The 22922-nt window shown below is 40.9% G+C and overlaps 1 protein-coding gene across 2 annotated transcripts in view; it reads right to left on the minus strand.

Moving 5' to 3' along the window:
- Window positions 1–22922, minus strand: part of CERS6 (ceramide synthase 6) — an 86073-nt gene that overhangs the window by 21779 nt on the left and 41372 nt on the right. For both annotated transcript variants that reach the window (XM_083577450.1, XM_083577449.1), the window contains exons 4-5: window positions 19947–20004; window positions 52–102 (exon numbers count right to left, since the gene is read on the minus strand). In XM_083577450.1, coding sequence (XP_083433576.1) covers window positions 52–102; window positions 19947–20004 — 109 coding nt within the window. The remainder of the gene's footprint in view (window positions 1–51; window positions 103–19946; window positions 20005–22922) is intronic.

Here is a 22922-nt window from a genome sequence, read left to right on the forward strand (position 1 = left end):
TTAACAGCATCATGGTCTATTTTATACTCATTTCCATGCAATACCCATTACCTGATATGGGTATCCAGTCCAGCATAGCCGAGTGTTCCACACCCAGGGACTCTTTAAAGAAGAAAACAAAGGGGGGGGGGGAGAAGAGAAGCAAACAAGTTTAAATGTTGGGAAATGTTACAGAAATGCAACTAGAGTTGGTGGTAGCTTTACATTTCCCTCCACAAAGAATTTAGAGGAGCGTTTTGCACAGCCTCACAATTACTTCCATTGCATTTACAGAAACGAAGTTATTCATATTATTTTGAAACCGATCATTCATGAAAGCTCTCTACAATTAGTAGCATCCTGAAAACAATAAACTGATTCTAATCAAGCTACGGATAAGATACATATTGTCCCATTTTTGCTTCCTAAATGACAATCACTACATTAGCAAAGAAAAACAAGGGGTGTGCTGCTATCGCTTGAGAATATTTTGACACATACTTACTTAACCAAAATTGCAATGATCATTTTAAAATGATTTGTTTTGAGAATGGAAGCACAAATTAAAATGTCAGTAGCTGGGAACTCTTCCACAGAAAGTCAAAAATGGCCAGCTAGGTAGACATTTGAAAAGCCAGTAACCGTTTGGGCTCACTGAGCAGAACCTTGGAAGTCAAACAGAATCCATTCCGGAACTCCGTTCGACTTCCAAAATGTTCGGAAACCAAAGCGCGGATTCTGATTGGCTGCAGGAAGCTCCTGCAGCCAATCAGAAGCCGCGAAAGCCCCAACGGACATTCGGCTTCCAAAAATAGTTCACAAACCAGAACAGTCACTTCCGGGTTTACTGCGTTCAGGAGCCAAAACATTTGAGAACTAAACTGTTCGAAAACCAAAGTACAACTGTAGTTCTAAACAAAATGAAACAAAATGGTGCACGTTCTTAGTCTACACTGGATTTCTCAGGATACACCTTAAACAAAGGCAGGGACGAGGAGTGTCTCATGTGTAGATAAAGTCTCTGCAGATCAAACATTGCATCTACAAAATATTTGCCACCTAACATTTACGGTTTTCCGGGAAGCTGCTTTACATATTCAGCTGCCAAATAACAAGTGAAGGGAAATTAAGTGTTGCCTACAGGTGTGCACATATCCACCCTAATAGAATATTTATGGAAATGCAGGAATGCTGTGAACACCGGAATCACCTTGTAACAAAGAAATCTTTATCAAGCTGTTGACCAACTGTAGTTTTCAATAAACTTGAGAAAACTTAAGGATCTCTTTAGAACGAAACCCAAGGCAGATGTGGAGGAAAAACCACAGGCATACCGTTGAAAGACTGCACATGCAATAGCCTTAGAAACGAAGTGAGAAGGGACATACGATAGGAGGCAGAAAAAAGGTAAAGGTAACTCTTAAAAAAAAAAGATATGAGAAAGATGAAAAAGCTTGCATGCAGAAGAAAGAGACCTGATGGAAACTGAGCTAAAATGAGAAACTAAAAGAGCAGGCTCATTTGGGCTCTGCACAAAGTACATGAAACAGGAAGTAGGAAAGCAAGGCGTGCTAAGGAAACAGAAGAAAGCTCAATGATCTATAGCAAGCTCTGCCAGCTTTTGAGAGAAATAACCCTAGAAGGAAGAGAAGTGAACAGATTCGTAGCCGAGAGAAGCCAGTAAAGCCAAATAACTATTTCTCCTAAGATACACTGCACCTGCACATGAAAAATAATTAACAAATATTATTATGCACAGAACCAAAGCAAAACTACAAGCTCCAGTCTCTTGAGTGGCAAAAAGAGATGCATCCCATCTAATCAAGGACATAGCTGAGGGGGCGTTTTTCAGGGATGGGATACACTGCTCAAGTGAACCCTATCCTGAAAGGCATGTCTGCCCAGAGGAAAAACAATGCTTGTACAGTCGTACTTGGAAGTCAAACGGAACCCGTTCCAGAAGTCCGTTCAACTTCCAAACGTTCGAAAACCAAATTGCGGCTTCCGATTGGCTGCAGGAAGCTCCTGCAGCCAATCGGAAGCCGCAGAAGCCCCGTTGGACGTTCGGGTTCCAAAAGAATGTTCGCAAACCAGAACAATCACTTCTAGGGTGCAGCATTCGGGAGCCAAAACATACGAAGGCGTTCAACAACCAAAGTTGACTGCACCTTATTTAGCAGCGCATACAAGGATGAAGGGTGGGACGCGGGTGGCGCTGTGGGTTAAACCACAGAGCCTAGGGCTTGCCGATCAGAAGGTCAGTGGTTTGAATCCCTGGGACGGGGTGAGCTCCCGTTGCTCGATCCCTGCTCCCGCCAACCTAGCAGTTCGAAAGCACGTCAAAGTGCAAGTAGATAAATAGGAACCGCTCCAGCGGGAAGGTAAACGGCACTTCCATGCGCTGCTCTGGTTCGCCAGAAGCGGCTTAGTCATGCTGGCCACATGACCCGGAAGCTGTACGCTCCCCCGGCTAATAAAGCAAGATGAGCGCCGCAACCCCAGAGTCGTCTGCGACTGGATCTAATGGTTACCTTTACAAGGATGAAGGCAGCCTAGCCAGCCTGTCTACACAAAACACCTCAGATTAATGCCATTGCAGTAGATCAGGGGTCGCAACCTAAGGCCCATAGCCAACAAGTGGCCCATGGGGGTCATTTTCCCGGCCCACAAGCCGCCCACTCGGTGAGTCCCCATGCACTGCACTAAACTGGCACAGCACGGCACGGGGACTCATTTCTGCGCCGCCGGAAATTGTGTCTGCGCAAACACTGAAAATCGCAGGTGTGCGCGCTCACGCGCACCCGCAATCCAGCCCACATAGGGGGCTCTGCGGCAGTAAACCAGCCCAGGCAAGGTAAGCTTTGCTGACCCCTGACAAGATCTTGGTTGGATAGATTATAGTCATCTACAAAGAAGCCATTTTATTCTCTCAAACTTTCTCTTATGCCAATGTCTGCCAAGAATCCTGGTGTATGTCTATCCCCTCTTGATTACAGATTTGTGTGGTGTTTTTTTAAAGCAACCCTCCTAAACATTCTCCTGAGTTTGAAAGTATGGTGAAGAATTTTTCAACGCACCAATAATGGGGAAAGTGTGTACATTACCCAGCTGCCAAGGAACATTTTGCATCCATTGTCTTGTCTTTAGGAAGAGGGGTTAATTAAGCTCAAGCGTCTAGAAGCCCCAGAACATTAATAGCTACATATATAGCTCAAAGTAATGCTTTTATCTAGTGTGTGCCAAATAAAGGTCAGGTTTAATTGTGTGTGTGTGTGTGGCAAAACTGCTTAAAATTCCACCCCTAATTTTGCATTCAACACCTTTTGCAGAAAGGCAACAAAGCTCTGGGGTTGCTCCAGCTACGGCATTACTCTCTATTTTTCAGCGCTGTTATTTTTACCAAGGTTATTTGTATGTTTGATAAGGCGGAATACATAAACCATGTGCATAAAAGGGTTGATCCAACCTCTTGGTCTCTTGACATTTTCAAAATGAAAATAATTTTATTCAAGTGGAGCTGCTAAAAATTAGCATGAAAAGCCCACACCACATCCAAATCAATTTCAGCTTTCTTTTCAGCTTCCCTAAGTGGTGGCTGGACACTGGAATGACAGGATAAAAATTATTTATATGAAGAAATAGTGTTAAATGCCTGACACTTCGTTCCAATTTACTGGACCCATTCAGGTGCAGGAGCTGTAAGGCATGAAAAGACTTGCCCTTTGATGTTAGTGGCAGCTCTGCATGGGCATTCCATTCCACTATATTTTTTTCACCAGTATACAAATGTATACATTCTAGAAAGAAGAAGAAATTCTAAAATATCAATCACAAGGTGGTTCAAATGTACAGTGGTACCTTGGGTTACAGGCATTTCAGGTTACATACGCTTCAGGGTACAGACTCCGCTAACCCAGAAATAGTACCTCAGGTTAAGAACTTTGCTTCAGGATGAGAACAGAAATCATGCAGCGGCAGCAGAAGGCCCCATTAGCTAAAGTGGTGCTTCAGGTTATGGACAGTTCCAGGTTAAGAACGGACCTCCGGAACGAATTAAGTTCTTAACCCAAGGTACCACTGTACTACTTTAGACTGCATGCTTGAAAAGAGGGGTGTAACCAGTCCTTGACAAATTCCTGAAGTTTTGAAACCCAACCAGAACACCAGTTTGCTAGAGGATCAGAGGCTTCACATTTCTACCATCCAAATGAACCGCAAATCAAAAGATACAGCCATTGAAAAGTGTACACATGCAGTATTTCCCCAATGTCTTTTTAAAAAGAAAAAGAAAAAATGTTGCTGAATTAAATTTATATTTTGCCCTTAATCTGAAGATCACAGGGCGGTGTACAACACAAAAACACAAATGCATAACATAGTAAAAAACATACAATAATCCTACTCCCTACATGGGATGAGAAGGGAACAAGTACAAGGGTAGTTTTACACTTTATATGGCCAATATATTTCCTGTGTGTACAGTGGTACCTCGGGTTACATATGCTTCAGGTTACATACGCTTCAGGTTACAGACTCCGCTAACCCAGAAATAATACCTCAGGTTAAGAACTTTGCTTCAGGATGAGAACAGAAATCGTGCTCTGGCGGCGCGGCGGCAGCAGGAGGCCCCATTAGCTAAAGTGGTGCTTCAGGTTAAGAACAGTTTCAGGTAAAGAACGGACCTCCGGAACGAATTAAGTACTTAACCAGAGGTACCACTGTACATTGTATTTTTAGTGACTCAGCTCAGCCACTTATTGTTATACTATGCAGGATGCCCGTACAGTTAAGCCACTAGAAAGGTCAAACTTCCTAAGAAAATCTGAACATTCCAAACCTTAATAAAATCCACAATAAAGGATTTTGAATTTTATGACCCACTGCAGCTTACAGGAACAGTCAGGTTGGTGCTATATCAGTGGTTTAACAAGATATACACTTTAAAATTCCAGAACTTTTAATTCTGATAACCAGTCTCCTGCAAGTCTTGTTTTAAAGCTGCAGGGGGCAATCTTCTGCATGTTTGACCAAAAGTCAAACTAGCGGAGCAGCTAGTCAGGTTTATCAGAACACCAACATTTTCAGACTTGCCATGTTCCACTTGTAATTTCAAAAGAACATTAGTAATCCATTTTGAAACAATGAACCAGCTATAAAAGGCAAACCTAAGAATGTTTCATCATTATTCGCCTCCTCCTTCTACTTCCTGAAACCTCAATATAAAATGCAATCTCTCCAATATCCTTCTGCCCCCTCCAGCAACAAAGATTGCCCCTCCATGGCATCACAGGCTATCATTACTAACACACACACACACACACACACACATATATATGGAAAGCAGAGGGTCAGTGTGTCCCTCACTGTCCCTCCTCACACACACATTGTCCTGAGCTGTTGGGTTCCCCCAATCTGCAGAGGAAGAGTACTGTGTCTGAAAAACCCAGAGAGAGGGTGGGTGCATGGATGCTAAGCTGTATGCAAGCATAATATGAATGTTTACTGCTTATATGGCATGGAAGTTAAGTCCAAGAGCCTTAACCCATAGTTCCCAATCTTTTGAGTCAATTTGTAGTTCTATTAACTCCGATTATATTTTTAAAACATCTTTGAATTTCCATCATGCACTACAAGCATATCTTTCTCAAGTTCGTACTTTCTATCAGCAAGCCCATATATGTTAGAAAGTTTCCCTTATGCTAATCAGAGGATTATATATGCATTCCACTGGTGCATTTAAACAAGTATTCTTGATTACAAGAACTTCAAGTGGTTTCCTTCCTTCATCCTATTCCAATTGCCAGACACCTGCATCTCGTTGACATATGTCAAATTGCTGTGGGGGCACACGTGGTCCCCATAATGCAGCAGTCCAAAGCTTACCCAATTTAGGAGCTTGTAATCTGTATATATTTTGGATTAAGGTTTTAAATGCACTCCTTACTTACCGTATTTTTGCTCTATAAGACACACTTTTTCCCTCCTAAAAAGTAAGAGGAAATGTGTGTGCGTCTTATGGAGCGAATGCAGGCTGCGCGGCTATCCCAGAGGCCAGAACAGCAAGAGGGATCGCTGCGCAGCGATCCCTCTTGCTGTTCTGGCTTCTGGGATTCAGAATATTTTTCTTCTTGTTTTCCTCTTCCAAAAACTAGGTGCGTCTTATGGTCTGGTGCGTCTTATAGAGTGAAAAATACAAACTTTTCCCAACACGGTTCTATAGCTGTCTTCCCAGAAACGTGCATCTGACTAATTTTGACAAGGAAATGATTTCCATCCCATTTATTCAGGAGGAACTGCTCCTATGTCCTAGAGCAGGCATGGCTAAACTTGGCCCTCCAGATGTTTTGGGACTACAACTCCCATCATCCCTAGCTAACAGGACCAGTGGTGGGAACTGTAGTCCCAAAACAGCTGGAGGGCCAAGTTTGGCCATGCCTGTCCTAGAGCAAAGAACTGAAGCAGGATTTTGAAAATCCCTATTGACATTTCCCTTCCTTTTGGCAAGGCACACTCGGCTTCACTCTGCCATGTTCCAGCAGTATCCGGTGTCACTACAGTATTGCACAGAGGCAAGTGAAAGGAAGGCATACTGAAGCATTCAGCAAAGGCAAAGTATGTGATGTTTTGGAAAGGGTCTCTACCCAAACTCTGCTTCAAGCTGCATTGAGAGTTGCACTATAGCACTGCTAGGGCTGGATCTCTGGGCCCCCAAATCCCACCAAAGGACCACCCGGAGAGTGGCAGATGAAGGGAGCAGCAGCAAACAGACCCCACATCAGGCACATTTAATACAGACAGGACAAAAACGGAGGGTGATAAATCAGGACTGTGCCTCAGAAAGGGGAGAGTTAATGGGTAACAGACACAGCACGTGACATTCCTATTACGCACACTGCTCAAACCCAATGCTTGCAAAAACATTCTTTTCATATTAGTCTGTCTCTCACTCTGTGCAAAGGATTGAAATATTAATAACTTTGAGGCTCAAGTCCCCCATGTCAGCAGCCTAGACATTCTGCTGCAACCAAAAACTAGGACAATCTATCAACATGAATGTGCAAGAATAGACAGTCTGGTAACACAGCCAAATATAGCAAAATATGAAATCATGCTCTGCTTCGGTAAGCTGAAAAGGAATGTGTTCTACAATACCCGTTTGACTATTATATGCCATGTGAAAGTCCGAATCCTTATGTGGAATACTGGCAGAAATTATCTGATAAGACATTCTGAATAATGAAATTACACATAAATTTACGCAAACTTAATTTATGCTGGAATGAAGGAGCTGGTTATGGGAAGTAAACAATTGCTCAACAGCTAGGGAATGAGATGTCAGGGAAGGGGAGATAGACTGCATGAAACAAGAAGCAACAAGTACAAGATGGGAAAGAACTGGTTTGCCAGTGACAACTAACATCGATTGCAACAATGTCTTCTTCACTAACAATGCAATACAGAATTCAGCTGGAATTGTAAGGTTAACTTGAGTCAATATGAATACCATCATCGACAGGCAGGTGTTTTGAGATCACAGTGCAATGTATGATTATATAAAAGCAATGCCAAGTTGACAAGTCACTCAGTGAAAAGTTAACAGTAGCTATCTAGTAAGTCATTTTCCTTGCCAGTTATATGCAAGAGGAACATACAATTCCATTAAAACAAACCTTAAATGAGTGTTTCACCTCCTCTCCCTCTCCCTGATCATTCTCTTTTCAAAATCAAGTTGTGCATTTTATTTTGCTACAATCTACTCTATTGATTTTTTTTTTTTACTGATTTTATGTTTCCTTTCCCAGGGTATAATTCAGTGCTTCTGACCCATGTGTATCATGTTTTGCTATCTTAAAACAGAATGTGGTTAATTTATTTTGAAAAACCTGTATCTTGGAAGAGATCTAATTAGGATTTTATTATTTTTAATAGATGTATTAAATTAATATCCCACCATTCTTCCCAAGGAAGTCCAGGATGGCAGTTTTACAGTACCTGAAGCCCTAATGTTCAGACAAATGCCAACACCTCTGAAGTTTCCAGGAGGACACAGGAAAAGCAGCTCAGGGTAATGGAATCCACAAGAACTCTCAGGTATCAATGACTTACTGGACAAACTGGGTGAATTTAGAGGTGGTTCTCTTTCCTTGCAATCAGGATCTTCCAGGTAAAAGCTCCTCACAAAATGCACTATTTTGTTTGGAACTGGGAAGAGCACATAAATCAGCTCAAAATGTTTAGGATACCAATTTCCAAATAAATAGTGGCAGTATCTATGGCTCCCTCGCTTCTTTTATAACTATTTTAGCTTCCCTCCTCTAAAGTCTTCCACTTTAATAGTTGCTTGTAATTTTCAGTCATTCCTATATTACAGCACAAGCACATAACCTGCAAGGTTATCTTTCATCGGTTTCTGGGTATTTACCTCCTTACAGATTTTCAATATAAACCCTGAATTAAGTGGTTCACAATTTTTGCAATTAAAATAAACCAAATTATAGATTTTGACCAAAGAGCAAAACCTGTGTGTGTACTTCATCTGCTTAATTGACAACCGCAGCCTCAGCATCCATTGACGTCAGTGGGGTATATGGGTCCTAGCTATGCATAGGATGCAGCCTTACGTTCCAATGCCTCTAAGTGCTCTGCTGGCAGAAGTCCCACTCAGCACAAAGGCTTTATCACTATATAGGAATGCCTTTTCCAAAGCTCTGAATGAACAAACATTTGCTAGAATTTTAGGAACACGCAGTGTGGGTCTGCTTCGATCTACTTTTGCAAGGTGATTTCTCTGGGACTGAGGCCAATGGTTGCTGTTTGTTTGTTTTAAGCACAATAATATGACATGCAAGTAAAACTTGACTACTTACTAGCAGGCACAGAAATAAGTTGATCCAAAGCTGGTTTCAACCACCTTTTGGAAATGCATTTGTAATAATTTTTAAAAGACTCCAAGGGTTTTCTGCTGGTTCCCTCACTGCGAGAAGCAAAGTTACACTGAACCAGGCAGAAGGCCTTCTGGGTATAGGCACCCTCCCTGTGGAATGCCCTCCCTTCACATGTCAAGTAGATAAAGAACTACATTACTTTAGAAGACATCTGAAGGCAGTCCTGTATTGGGAAGTTTTTCATGTTTGGTATTTTAATATGTTTTATATAAGCTGCCCAGAGTGGCTGGGGAAACCCAGCCAGATGGACCAGGTATAAATAATAAAATTATTATTAGTATTATTAGCCACAGAAGAGTTTAAAAGGGGGACAGGTATGGAATAGATATCTTAATCACAACCTCTCTTCTCTAAACACAAGTTTAGTGTTCACCCCTCTTCTACCGCAACCTTGGCATTTAGATAAAATCCTGCCCCCCTTTGTTCACATTTGTCCACAGTTCCATATTCTAGACATTCTGCTGTTATAATTTTAATACTACTAGAAAAGTAAGGTCAGTGTGCTAAAAGAAAAATAACGAAATCAGGGAGAAGCACTTCTCAACATGGACTCAACATTTGAGCTTCATTTGAACTTGCCTTTTCCAAAGCAATTTTTTTAGATTCTACCAGTAATAAATCAGAAGTACATGCAGTTTCTATTTTTTTATAAGAAATTTATTGAGATTTTACAAAAACATAAGTTTACAAAATAGAAAAAAGTCATATAGAAAGAAAAAGATAAAAAAAGAGAACATACAAAAATACATAAAAGAGAAAAAAGAAGAATAAAAATACAAAATACAAAAAACAATAGATGAAAAAGAATTAAAAACAAATCCGTTTTTTGTAACTTTAAACTCATTAGCTTGTTTCCTTGGCCTCCTCACACCTCCCCTTTTTGTATTCCCATTTAAATAATCAAATCAGCAAATCCTTACCCTCTTTCGTTTATCTTAACTCTGTATCTTAACATATTATATTGCAGTGTTTCTGCAAATAGTCTTTAAATTTCTTCCAGTCTTCTTCCACCAACTCTTCTCCCAGGTCTCGGATTCTGCCAGTCATTTCCGCCAATTCCATATAGTCCATCACCTTCATCTGCCACTCTTCCAGGGTGGTACATGCAGTTTCTACACCACCACCACATTTCTGCACGTGAGAGGCCACATAGCCCCACAAGGGAAGTGAGCATTTATAGTTTTGTAATTATGAAGGGAAACCATTAGAAATCCATGTCATGTACTTCAAAAGAATTCAACAGTTATATGACAGCTCAAGAAAAACAGCCAAAACCTGGGAAAACAACAGTGTCTTCCATACACTTTACAACATCCTGGAACACCTATACAGGGCCATAATGTTCCAAACTGGCTCTCTCTCTCTAATGCGTCTGTGTTTAAAGACTAGTAAAAGTTTGGATTCTGAGCCTTTTCAATGAGGCTGAATAGCCATGTAAGTATTCACCACAGTGTAGATGGTCAGGCTTCACTGCATCCCTTTTCAGAATTTTTGAACTGAAGGAAGGGAGGGAGGGAGGGAGGGAGGGAGGGAGGGAGGGAGGGAGGGAGGAAGGAAGGAAGGATGGATGGATTCAACAAGACTTCTTGGCAAGTCATTTTCAAGCTTTATTTTTTCCTCCAGAGGAAGCAAAAACAATGACAGCTGTTCAAGTTAGTACAACTTTTGCACATGAGCAACTTCTGCCTTGGGGCGGGGGATATATTCCTTGGCCCCATAGCAGTTTTTAAGTACCACGTGCCTTTGGACCAGAAATATCTGGGTCTCTGTTTTGTTTTAAATGAAACATTTGCCACATGCCGAATGCCACCCTTGTGCCATCACATTTTTCTTCAGGAGGTTTGTGTGTTGGACAGCTCCCTAATTAGTCGAAACCCTGCTCTGATGTTAACTTTTGCCATCCTTTTCTTCAGAGCAAGATTATAATTGGAAACTGGGGAACTGGCTAAAAACTACACACAAATGGGGTGATTTTGAGTGGAGAACCAGTGGAGAAAAACCTTCACACACTACTTGCCTGCTTACTTTTCCATTCCAACTCCCGCTCCATAAACTTTTCCCTCTCACATGGCTTTGAATATCTGGCAGCGTAAACACACATTTTGAACTTTATACTGGGGAAGTAGAAAACAATACGTGTGTGGGGATTTGGCAGGGAAAAAGGGTTCAGCATTCCTCTTTCCCATGTTGCCGTCCAGACATGTCTCTACCCAGAGGAGTGGTTATATTATACATCACTTTTTGGCCTAAATGTCCCCATCCCTGCAAGTGATAAACAGCATATTAATACAACAAAAATGTATTATGAAATACAATAAATCAAGCAAAATGTAAAACAGCAACTTATAATTATATAGGGGGACAAGACTGTAAATGAAAGGATTAAATTACCAATCGTGTATATCAACCCTTGTAGAAACTACAAACCTGAACAGATGATGAGATACATTTTCTTTCTTTCTTTTTTTAATGTATACAAACACTTGCTTTTTCTTATGGGAAAGAGGGGCCAATGGGGTTTAGTCACACATATTTGCATGTAGTGCACAGTAGGGGGTACTTGTTAAAAAGAAACGAAGCATGGTTCATTATCTGAGAGAAAAACAATTATCAAAAAGCTCTGTATCAACAAAAAGCTCTCGTTTATTAGAAACAGTTCAAAAGAGAACAGTTTAGTTATCTTACCATGCATCCTCTGTTTGTAACATTATAATGTAAAACTTGTATATTATTTAAAAAATACAGGTGTCTTCATGGTGTGTGTTCCAAGTTAATTTATTATTTGGTATTTTTCTAGATGCTGGAAAATTAAGCGCTGGTGCTGAAATGGGAGGGAGGGGTGGTTGCTAGGAGAATGCTACTGATCTATTTACCAGCTATGTTTTGTAAGCAGCAGCTATATGGTGCTTATAAATTATCTTCACCGTGGTTCTTTTCGACATGTGAGCTGCTTTGGGCACAACTGTGCCGGAAAGCGGGATAAGCATTTTATTTTGAAATTTCTTATCAATGCTTCCTATCCAAAAGAACTGCACAGCAATGAACAAAACAGAAATCAGGTACAATACTATAGGATCTCAAAGCGACGTACAGTCACATCTTCTTCGATTTAGCTTGCACAATTTCAACCACCCGTGGTTGAAGGCAGGCTGGTTGAAATTGCACAAGTTGAACCTCAGCAAGAAGGCCAACTAAGTTAGTTCTTGGTATGAGCTTTCGTGTGCATGCACACTTCTTCAGGCACACGAAAGCTCATACCAAGAACTAACTTAGTTGGTCTTTAAGGTGCTACTGGAAGGAAAAAAAAATTTTTTGTTTTGACTATGGCAGACCAACACGGCTACCTATCTGTAACTCAGCAAGAAGGAGAATTGAAAACCTATTTTCATGCCAGGCCTTGCTTGGGGTTGTCCAATGTGGAAAGAGCTTTTAAGTTCTCCACTTTGTGGGGGGTGGGATGGGGACACCAACAGTGCATCAGCTTTGGGATGCTCTCATGAGATCTCTCAGGCCAAATCAAGTTCACATGAGATCCGGCGAGGAGGCGAAAGGAGGTCGCCCCCTGGCTGCATCACAGTTTCAACAGCAAGCGGCCACACACCCCGGCTATCCCGATTGGTCAGCTGGGGGGTGTGACGCAGCCGGGAGTCCCTATGACGTGGGCAGCATCCTTGCACCCACAGCCAGGTCACTAGGAGGTCCTGGATTGCTCCCTGGGGAAGGGGAGTGGACCTTTTAAGCTCTCCACCTTCCTTGCTAAGTAAAGCCCACTTGGTGCATGTGCTATGGGAGTACTGCAGATTCTCCCTCTCCTTCCTTCACCCGCCAGGTGAAGAGCTACATCTCTTTTTCCTGGCTTTTGACACCTGAGATGTACATTTTAAGACCTGCCTTATTACTGTAGTTTAAAGTTGTTTTAAACTGTTGTTTTAAAATATTGTGTAGTATAGCATTTTAATATTAATGTTGTTTTAGCCCACCCTGGAACCTTAGGGTGAAGGGCAGGTAATACCATCCACATATACAAGGCCTGGGGGGAACCCCAGGATTTCCAGAAGAACATATATATATATATATATATAAACCCTAAGCTCCCTACCGCTGAGCAGGCTTAGTTGGCATGGAATGCTGCCTGTGAAGGAAAATGGGAAACTCAGGGGATGGAGGAAGAACAAAATGGAAAATCCTGAAAAGGGAATGGCTGACTGAACGCTGAACAGGAACACTAAATTCTCAAGCATAGTGTTGCAGAGCCCACTTGTCTGCTGTTTTCTGAGAGGTTTCTGTGTCGTGATGAAATCCTTAACTGTGTTTCGGGCTACAGTGGTTTCTTGCTATCTTTCTTCTGACTTTCCATTTCTGCTGCAAATTTATCCTCTAAGTGTACCTGGATCCATTTGGACGTATCTAACATTTCATAGAACTGCTTAAAGAGGCTACTATCCATAGAAATCCCTACTAAAATGGGAGAGTTCTTATTTTCTAAAATTTGTTGGCTGCTAACACATTTCTGCAATTTGCCAACATGCGTGCATGACTCTACTGGTTATACTTTGCAACGCTATACAGGAGCGCCACAGATTGAACAGAAGTATTCTGCCAGATTCTGTGTAGAATATTAAATAAGAAGAAACACAGCCTCATTTCAAGACAGAATTTGCTCTCCACTTCTAAATATACTTAGATGCTATTAACCTCCAATTTTTCTCTGTGACATCTTGGCAATGACAGCCCAAAGTAATGTAATTACTTTATAAGATTATCTTTTGTTTCTCAAAGAAATAAATTACACCAAGGCACTTCAGCAAAGTTAAGGACTTTAACAATCTCTTCCCTTAAACACCATTTCCTTGTCATCTTTGCATAATTGGGTAATACTAGCCTCTTAAAACACAGCTTGTTGATGTCTGCAAAATCATCATCATACAATACAAGAGGGAGTGATGAACACTGGGATCACCATGGATTCCAATCAATGAAAGGAGGGTGTCCTGGACTGAGCTGCTTCCCCCATTTCTATCTAAAGCAGGGCCAAGTATAATTTATCCCTTCCATTGATATAAGTTTCCAATGTTTTCAGGCCATACTGAGGAAACTTGACAACTGGAAAAAAAGAAAGTAAAAATCTGGCGGGGTGTGGCCTGAGGAATCATAGCAGGAGACAAGAATGCAGAAGCCCAAAGGAAAGTCAGAGATAAAATACTTTACAACAGACTAGAATAACATTTTGTGGTGGGGGGGGGAGGATCTTACTAAAATCTTTAGCAAAACTGGCCTCAAACTGCAATCTCCTTGATAGTAACCTCCCTCTCCTGATGCTCCCAAAGCAAGCAGGTAATGAGATCCTTCTTCCGCTGAATCAAATGAATATTCACTACTCATTGCAACATCCCTTTGTCATGCAAAAGAAAAAAGCATCAGAGATTGTGCTACTCTGACATTCCTCTCTGCAAAGCTATCTGGTCTGTTGAATGTTTAAAAAGCATGTTTATAGACACCCAAGCCCTAAACTCAAGTTAATCCCCAACACAGAAAAGTGAATTACTAGGCAGAAGCGTTTTGTCCATCACAATAAATTTTGAAGTACTTCTCTGTGTCACAACCAAGCAAGTGATGGTGATGGTGTAATTATGTGCAGGGATGGTATAATGTCGGAGAAGACATGCTTGGATTAGACCTCTTTTTCCAAGCAGTGTGTGGCAAACCAAACAGAATGCAACATTGGCAAAAGCAAATGGCAAGCATAAAACCTGAATGTGTGCATGGATTTGGGAGTCACAGATCTTATTTCCAACTCTTCATAATATTGCCAAACATTTATTCAGCTGTCATTATCCTCCCTCTGATAAAGTACTGATATATTTGGATAAAAACTTTAAAGAGCAGTAAGCTGGTGCATCTATCAGAAAAATCCAACATGAGATAGACTTCTTCAACCTTTGAAGCATGAGTCTACAGACCTCCCCATAAGTGTTCAGGAACAAAAGCTAGCCTTTATGGGAGAAGGCAGTTATTTTCCAAGGGTTTACAATAATTGGAAATCTCTCCTTGCTCAGAATCTAGAATTGACAAGATTAAGGGCCACTTCAGACTTTCACTAGAAGCAGCAAATGGAAGCCAGAGCATCTCATTCTCACCTCCAGATTATAGCTGAAGGGAAGAGATATTCACATCACAGGGATATATATATTCTGCCCTGCATCAGTTGAACATGTACATCCCCAAAGGGCAGGGATGGAGAACTTGTGGCCCTCCAGATGTTGATCAACTCCAGCTCCCATCAACCCCAAGCAGTGCATCCAGTGGTGATTGATGACAGGAGTTTGCTCCAAGAACATTTGGAGGGCCACAGGTTCTCCACCCCACCATAGTAAATGTAGCCCTTTTTTTGGATCTGGCTCATATTGGTGGAAGAAGGAAGCATGGCTCACACTCCCTCTTGCAGCTTCTCATAAACATCTAATGTGGTCCACAGAATCTCGAATTCCGACTTCAGTCATAGGATCATAGAACTGGGTTGGAAGGGATCCTGAGGACCATGTAGTCCAACCCCTTGCAATGCAAGAATATGCAGCTGTCCCATACGGGGATCAAACCTGCAACCTTGGCTTTTGTTCTCATTTTTTTCTTCATCCCACCCTAGTGCCCCCCCAACAAAAAACACTCTTTCAAAGAAAAATGCATATTTTCTGAATTTGATGCTGCAGAATCCTAAATACAGCAGAAGCAATTAACAAAACAGTTCCCCTGCTGCATCCAAAGGCTTACTTATGGACTGATTGTACCACCGGCACAATAGATATTCTTTGCAAGAGTGTGGAGTTCATTATGTTGTATTGATTTTCATGAGTTTCTAAAATGTATTTACAACAATCAGTGAAACCCTCCAAGTGATCAACTGAATGAGGTGAATAACTCGGCGGGATACACGTCACTATTAAAAGAGCCAAGATAAAAAGCATCCATTAAGCACAGAATGGTAACAAGTCTTCCTGCTAATTTCTCAAAATGGCCTCTTTGGGCACCATGGTAACGTGCCTGGAAACTAAAAAGAGAAAAAAAGGGTTTCTAAGAATTTATCCTGTGTCAAGGACACCATTGCCAAGAGATTCTAAAATGCAGCACTTGTATTCTTTGCCTCAAAGTACAAATGTACAAGTGCTGAAACTAATTTTGGACATTAAATTACTTTAAAAAATGCATATATGTATGCAAAAAGGTTTGATGACACCACTGTAAAATGAATAGATGAAGGCAGGTTTGAAGCTGAAAGATGTCTCAATTCCACTAAGTTACAAGTGGTGAGCCCATGCAACAGTGGAGGAGCGACGGTTTCACCCATCTAGGGATGACAGGAGATGAGTCCCAACTTCATGTGTTCCCTCTGTTACCTTATGTAGCTAATGAGTCATACAAAAATCCTATCTTGCTGCGCGGGGACCCTCCAAGGTATCTGTTAGCCAATGCAATCTTCAAAGATGCCGCAAAATACCTTTTCTAGTTATCTGCTGAACATATCATGTACCTATCATACTAATTTGACTACACCCAAATTCAAAATTACAGGAAGGACCTTTATATTATTTATAATGAAGCTTAATCCAGATAAGGCTAAGGCACGCTTAGTACATGGTTCCCTAAATAGGAGTGGCAGAGTTCTACTTGTTCCCTCTGAAGAAATAGCCTGGGGATACTTCTGGATCTGCTACTGTTTCTGGAGGCACAGTGGTATGGAATGCCTTCCACTGGCTTCAGCTGATGGCCCAGCTGTGGCTGTACCTAGATGGGGTAGTCTAACTTCTTGTCCATGTTTTGGAAAGCTCCAGGTTAGATAAATGAAATATGTTATACTGAACTGTTATATGTGGGAGGTAGTTTAGAAACTGCAGCTAATACACAATGTAGGAGCCAGACTACTGAGTAGAACAAGGCAATCCTAGCATATAATACCAATCCTGGCCCAGCTGCCTTGGTTACTGATTGGTCTCTGGGTTCAATTCAGATTTCAGCCCTGACAACTCACTTCCTTTTTTATTGTCTTATCGCTGTCCTGACTCTTAAAAATTTTGCTTCTGTCCTTTTTTTCTTTCCTTCTAATATATTATCTAATGTGTTAAAATTAATTTTAGATGTAATTTTGGTGTAAGAGATGAAGCTTTTATATTTTTTGCTTTTCTTTGTGGTACAAGAGGTAAAAATACAGTTTAGATTTCATTAGTATCTTTAGGCACCAGGCAAAAACATTCCCCTTCTCTCCCTTGCCTTTGGCTAATTAAACCATCTATGTAGTCTTTTAAACTGGGGGGGGGGGCGGTATTGTTTTTGTTTGTTACTATATGATGTAGTTTTGTGTCTTTACATTGTAAAATGCCCTGTGTTGCTCAGTTGAAGGGCAGTATAGAGATTTTATTAATTAATAAGGAAAGGCTTGAGTAGAAAACGGTCCGTTTTCTTACGGAATGAACAATTACAAACAGGTTGATCTTTGCCTGACTTTTTGATTTTTCAGTCCGATCCCTGCAGAAAGGGATCTGAAAGATTCAACAGATGCATAAAGTATCAAGCTTGATTTCTGAAACTTTCCTAAAACCTGGTGCTCACAGCACCAATCCATGCATTGGACTCCTTCAGATGACTGTGCTTAGTTTCACAGAATCCCACCATGTAGTTGATCTTACGAAACTGTTTCTTGCAGTATCTTAATTAATTAACAGAACTGAAAAACTCTAGGGATTCTTTTCTATCTTGTCAACTTCAGCTAGCCATCCTTGCCTGACCTCTCCCTGCCCCCACCCCGCACCTTGCCTTCTCTTCAATTCCTGTCTTGTGTTCACTTCTGATCTACAGCACTATTAAGCTACCTGAACACAGAAATTACTTGCTCCTTAGAGCTGGCAGAGTAGCCCACTTCCAGAATTGACTCACGATAGTGATGCACATTATAATTTCAGACTGAGAAAGATCTCCACCTAAAAGCCTTGTTCAAAGAGAGAGAGATGCCGGATTAGCTCACATGCAAGATTCAGATCTGTATGCCTTAATGTGATTTGATATGATTTCATACCACACTGATAACAGTGTGGTACTACAACTGATACAATGTTCAAAGGCCTATTGCAAGCAACAAAATAGGTGGATGCTGTACCGCTCCGGGCACTCTTGGATGACCCGAGATCCAACTCAGTTGCGTCAATATGACTTGCCATCATAATTAGAGAAATTATCCATCTAGGTTATCCACTATAACTGTCAAATGGAGTATTTAAGAGCATCATCAGAAAAACAGTGGGCTGGAGAGGACATGGTGAACACAGATAAGATGCACAGTGTTTTCGTCTGGCACTTCATTCCTTCATGATCTGGCCCATATAGGTCTTGGTATGCAGTTGGGCTGCTGTAGCTGCCAGTCAAACTGCTTCAGGGTCAGGCGGGCAGCACGAAAGCAAAGCAAAGGACATAGTACTGACACCACAAACTTTTCTTTCTGCTTCACTTGTGCTGTGCTCAGTTAGGCAACTCTAGCTCACACTTAAATAATCAGAAGTGGGTAACTGCCTCTCTCTCTCTCTCTCTATATATATATATTCTAAATAAGGAGTAGCAGGTTAACGCTGGCTCTCCAGGAAAGTTCTTTGTTCAGCGGGGCTTACTCTTGGTTAAATCCTTAGCTGTGAAGCCACTGATTTCAGTTTAGAAAAACTTAAGTTCCATTAACAGATCAACCCTTACCAGAACAGAATGAGAATGCTGCCAGGAAAGTAAACAACAAAACCTTTTGCGTTTAGCACTATGTGCTTTGGGCAAATGTACAAGTATGCAAAGCTTAGCATCACAATTAATTCGGTCAAACAATGATCCAGCAGATTGCACAGGGCGGGCGATCTTGCCAAATGCTACTCGGAATCAACATCTGTTCACAAAATCTCTGATAGCTTGGGATACTGACAAGGGATCCAGAGTGGTAACATAACAGCATAATCATGTTTGTGTATCATGCTCCTTGTTTAATTCCACAGCTGTGAAATATGGGCAAGTTACAGTCAGTACGTTCAGTGTGGGGAAAAATTAATCTTAATATCTTCAGCCTGCTATATATGTCAAGCTGGAAATCTAGAAACAATAAAGCTTATAGAAAAACATCTGCAGCACTTAAGTAGAAATTCTGAAAGCTAAACTGTTCATGTTTTGTTTACGTCCTCTGAACAAGACAAAATCTACTCTTTAAATAAATGCCATCCTTTCCCAGATTGCTTTCAATCCTGAAAATAATGGTTCCTGAATTTTATATACACACACACACAGCGCCATATAAGCTACCAAAGGAGCAACTTGATGCCTGATTACAGGCAAAGGGCGAACAAGAGCTGGTTCTCCCATTCATTTTGAATATACAGGGGAATATACAGGGATCCATAGTGGCATATAAAAGAACACATTTAACATAGAATGACCAGTGAAGGCAAGTTTAAAGTATGCCAGACTGAGCAATATATTGTAAGCTTTTCATACTTCCCAAATAAAGTAGTGTGATGAATGCTCAGAAACAAGCCAATCAACCCAAACCCCACACTTGTTTTCTAAGGTTTAGAAATGTTTTTTATGATTTTTTTGACGGCCAGTTGTGGCTTAGCTATTAAATCTATGCAAATGTGATTGTCACATGTGACAAACTCTAAGTTGGGAACCTGTCTCCAGTTCATGAGATGCTTCATTTGAGCATCCTGGTGCTAATAAGGTCTCCCACCCACGTTCTCTGGACAAGCACCCCCCCCCCCGCCCCAATGGAGCAAAGCACATAAAGAGAAGCTTTTCATCCACATTATAAAGAAGAGTGAGCAGCAGCTTACACACATATCACAATTCTCTCCAGCTATTGTCTGCAATGTATTTCTAAATCACCTTATCCTGTGTCATGATGTGAAGAGGCTGTGGTTCACCTCCTAGAAGATCCTTTCTCAGACACACATAATAAGAAGCACAATGGGACATTAACACTAATTTCATTATTCAAATGGGCCTTACCTTTTTCAAGAGTCTGGCTCCATAGGTGAATATATAAAGGTAAAATGTAAATCTCCACCTGCAAATAAAGTAAAATATATTTATCTTGTTAACCTTGCTTAGGTTGCCCTGAGAACCTGCTTATAGGAGAGCATATAAATGCCCCCTAAAAATTGTATTTTATGTGTCACACATCTATAAATCAATATTTGGGCCAGAACTGGAATCTGATCAAAAGTTTAATTCACCCATCACAGCCAAACAATTAAATATATACCGTATCTGAGAGCCAGATGAAGCCAAGCAAATTAAACTCAGGTTGCCCCCCCCCCCAGCTAAATGCAAACTGATCAAAATAATGTCCATGGTGGTTACGTTTGGCTCAGTAAAAGTGTACATTGCTGAGACAAAGGTTGCATACATGGGTCGTATACATACAGTGCATACAAAAGAATCATGGTTTCCATTTATGTTAAAGTGTGACTACCTCAATAGCCATCTTAGAAACCCAGATATATAACTTAGGCTCCTTAATGGCTCCTTAAACCAGGGTTATAGTCGGCAAAACGGAATGTCTAGTTGCCATTTTTGGACCAGACAGCTTGAAAGTCACATTATTCAATACGACTTTTTGATTCCTGAAATTCAATCTGATTGTGCAGATAAAAAATAATGGGATAGAATTCTACAGGATGTGTTGCTAGTGTGTGAAAACAGTCAAGACTCAAGGGTCCCCAGGCCTGCACCTCCAGATGGTGGAGATGTCAGGTGCCATTCTGGTGCTCAGGCATCTTCACTTGACCGCAAGTGACTGACAGCCAGGTGCAAAATATGCCTACTGCCTGGCGAATTTCAAACTCTGCTCAATAGGTGAAACACAAATGCACTGGGGAAAATGAAGAGTTACCAAACAATGGATTCTAAATATCTCAGTAAAGCTTACTGTTTCAGGGGGACAAGTAACCTCTAATAATGGACTGTAAAGTACCCTAGAAGCATTTATACCAGTGGGAGACCAGTTTTGTCCAACAGTGTAAACATTTCAGAGTCAAAAGATGTGAACTGCACAGACAACAGACTGTAGATGAGCACAGGCAACCATTGAATGGATTACTGCATGGAAACATAGGAAGCTACTGTATACTGAGTCATAATGTTGGCTCATCTAGCTCAGTATGTAAAGTCACCCTAGAAAATGGTCTGGAAGTTGCAGCTGCTGTTGATCTACCTAGCTTTCTTGCTGCCCAATGAGTATGTGTCAACACTAGTTTTGTTGCTATTTGCTACAGTTGCATATAAATTACTTGGATCCCCACAGTTGAAGAGCTGGTAACCATATGATTGTTCAAAGGCATTCTCTGCTTAAGGAAAAGTATGATGGGCAGATTAGAGCTTGTCATTACAATTTAGGATGCAAGCAAAAAAATTAGTTCAGTGTTTCATCAGTATCTGCACTGACAGTGTCCAACTGTTCTTTTCTGTTCATGAATTCTAATTGGAATTCTGGAAGGCATCTGTTAGCCAAGAGACACACTTAGATTATATGGCATTATTTGATTGTCACAATTAGCTTTATTTCTTAAACCACCCTCAAGTTTGTATAGGTAGCTTCATATCTGGTTTCAGTTTTTCAGTCTTAAGCTTGTTGAGGGTGGTAATGTTCAGTGTTGCTTCTGCCCTTCCAGAAAATAAATTCACCAAGTGGTGAATGCTTCGTCACTAGTCAGAAAGGGCTCATTTCCTGAGGCTAATGAGCTTGGGCTCCGCAACCACCTGGATGGCAGACAGGTGAGTTCACACCTGTTCACATGGCTCACACCAGCTGCAGACTTAAGCAGAGATTGCCAAAGAACAGTGCAGTCTTCTAAAATAAGCCCATATTAATACTGATTATCACTAATATCACTGATAATGTCAATGTAACAAGATCTGTGACGGCAAAACAATGGAAGGGTAATATTAAAGAAGATCTTCTCCTTCAATTATGAATTTAAAGCACGCAGGCTAAGATCCACTGTATCACCTAAAATGCTATAAACTGCCTGTACTTGTTTCTATTTTTGCCCTTTCGGCATGACTCAGGACAGGATTCAAAATGTTCTGAAACCAACAATGTGAAAAAGCTTTAAAATTACATATTGCAAATTGCGAAGAACAAAAAGAAGTCAGCTGGCTTATCTCCAAACAGCTTTAGAGACCAGAATTGCAAGCACAAATGACATTTTAAATTACAAGTTGTAACTTCTGCAGTTACTTAACAATTTCCATAGTTGACCAGAAAAGGAAGCAAACAAAGCAGCCAAATCTGATAAAGATTTTGTAATTGTCATAGGGTTACCTATACCCATGTGGTTATTTCAGGGGATTATGGTTGGGATCACAGGCACTGGCATCTCATAAAAAATCCACATCAAAGCAAAGAACTCTCAGCCCATGGAATTCTCAGGATCATATTACCTTTGACACAGCAGACTGGACCCACTGATGAAGTCTGCTGTGCGGAAGTCAATGTATAAAATGCCAAAAAAAAAAAAAAAAAAAAAAAAGGAGACAAAGGGTCGCTAAACACTTGGGGTAGTATGCCGGAGCAACACAACCTGAACAATCATGCCTTCATTATGACACCATCTACTCTAGGAAAAACAAACAGGCAAACCGCCCCCGCCCCAACCCTCTCTCTACAGCTAGTGCTTCAAACACCAGGAGTCTTCTTTCTTTGCCAATTATTTTTATTGACATACCATAATTTTTAACAAATTGTCACCAAGTTAATACAAATTCAATACAAATTTAAAAGTGGATTTCCCACCCACCCCAGATGTCCCCACTATTTTCCTTCCTCCTTTGCTGCTCCCAATAAAATAACTTTTCCAGCTATACTTCAAAATACATTCATCCCTTCGCCTCTACACATCACCTGTTCAATGGCTTTTATGCATTGTTATAACCTGTCCTCAAAACAGTCGAGTAGAGTAAATCCTCTTCTATCTATCTGTA

Source organism: Podarcis filfolensis (assembly GCF_964270895.1).
Source record: "Podarcis filfolensis genome assembly, chromosome: 1".
In the NCBI taxonomy this organism is placed as follows: Eukaryota; Metazoa; Chordata; class Lepidosauria; order Squamata; family Lacertidae; genus Podarcis; species Podarcis filfolensis.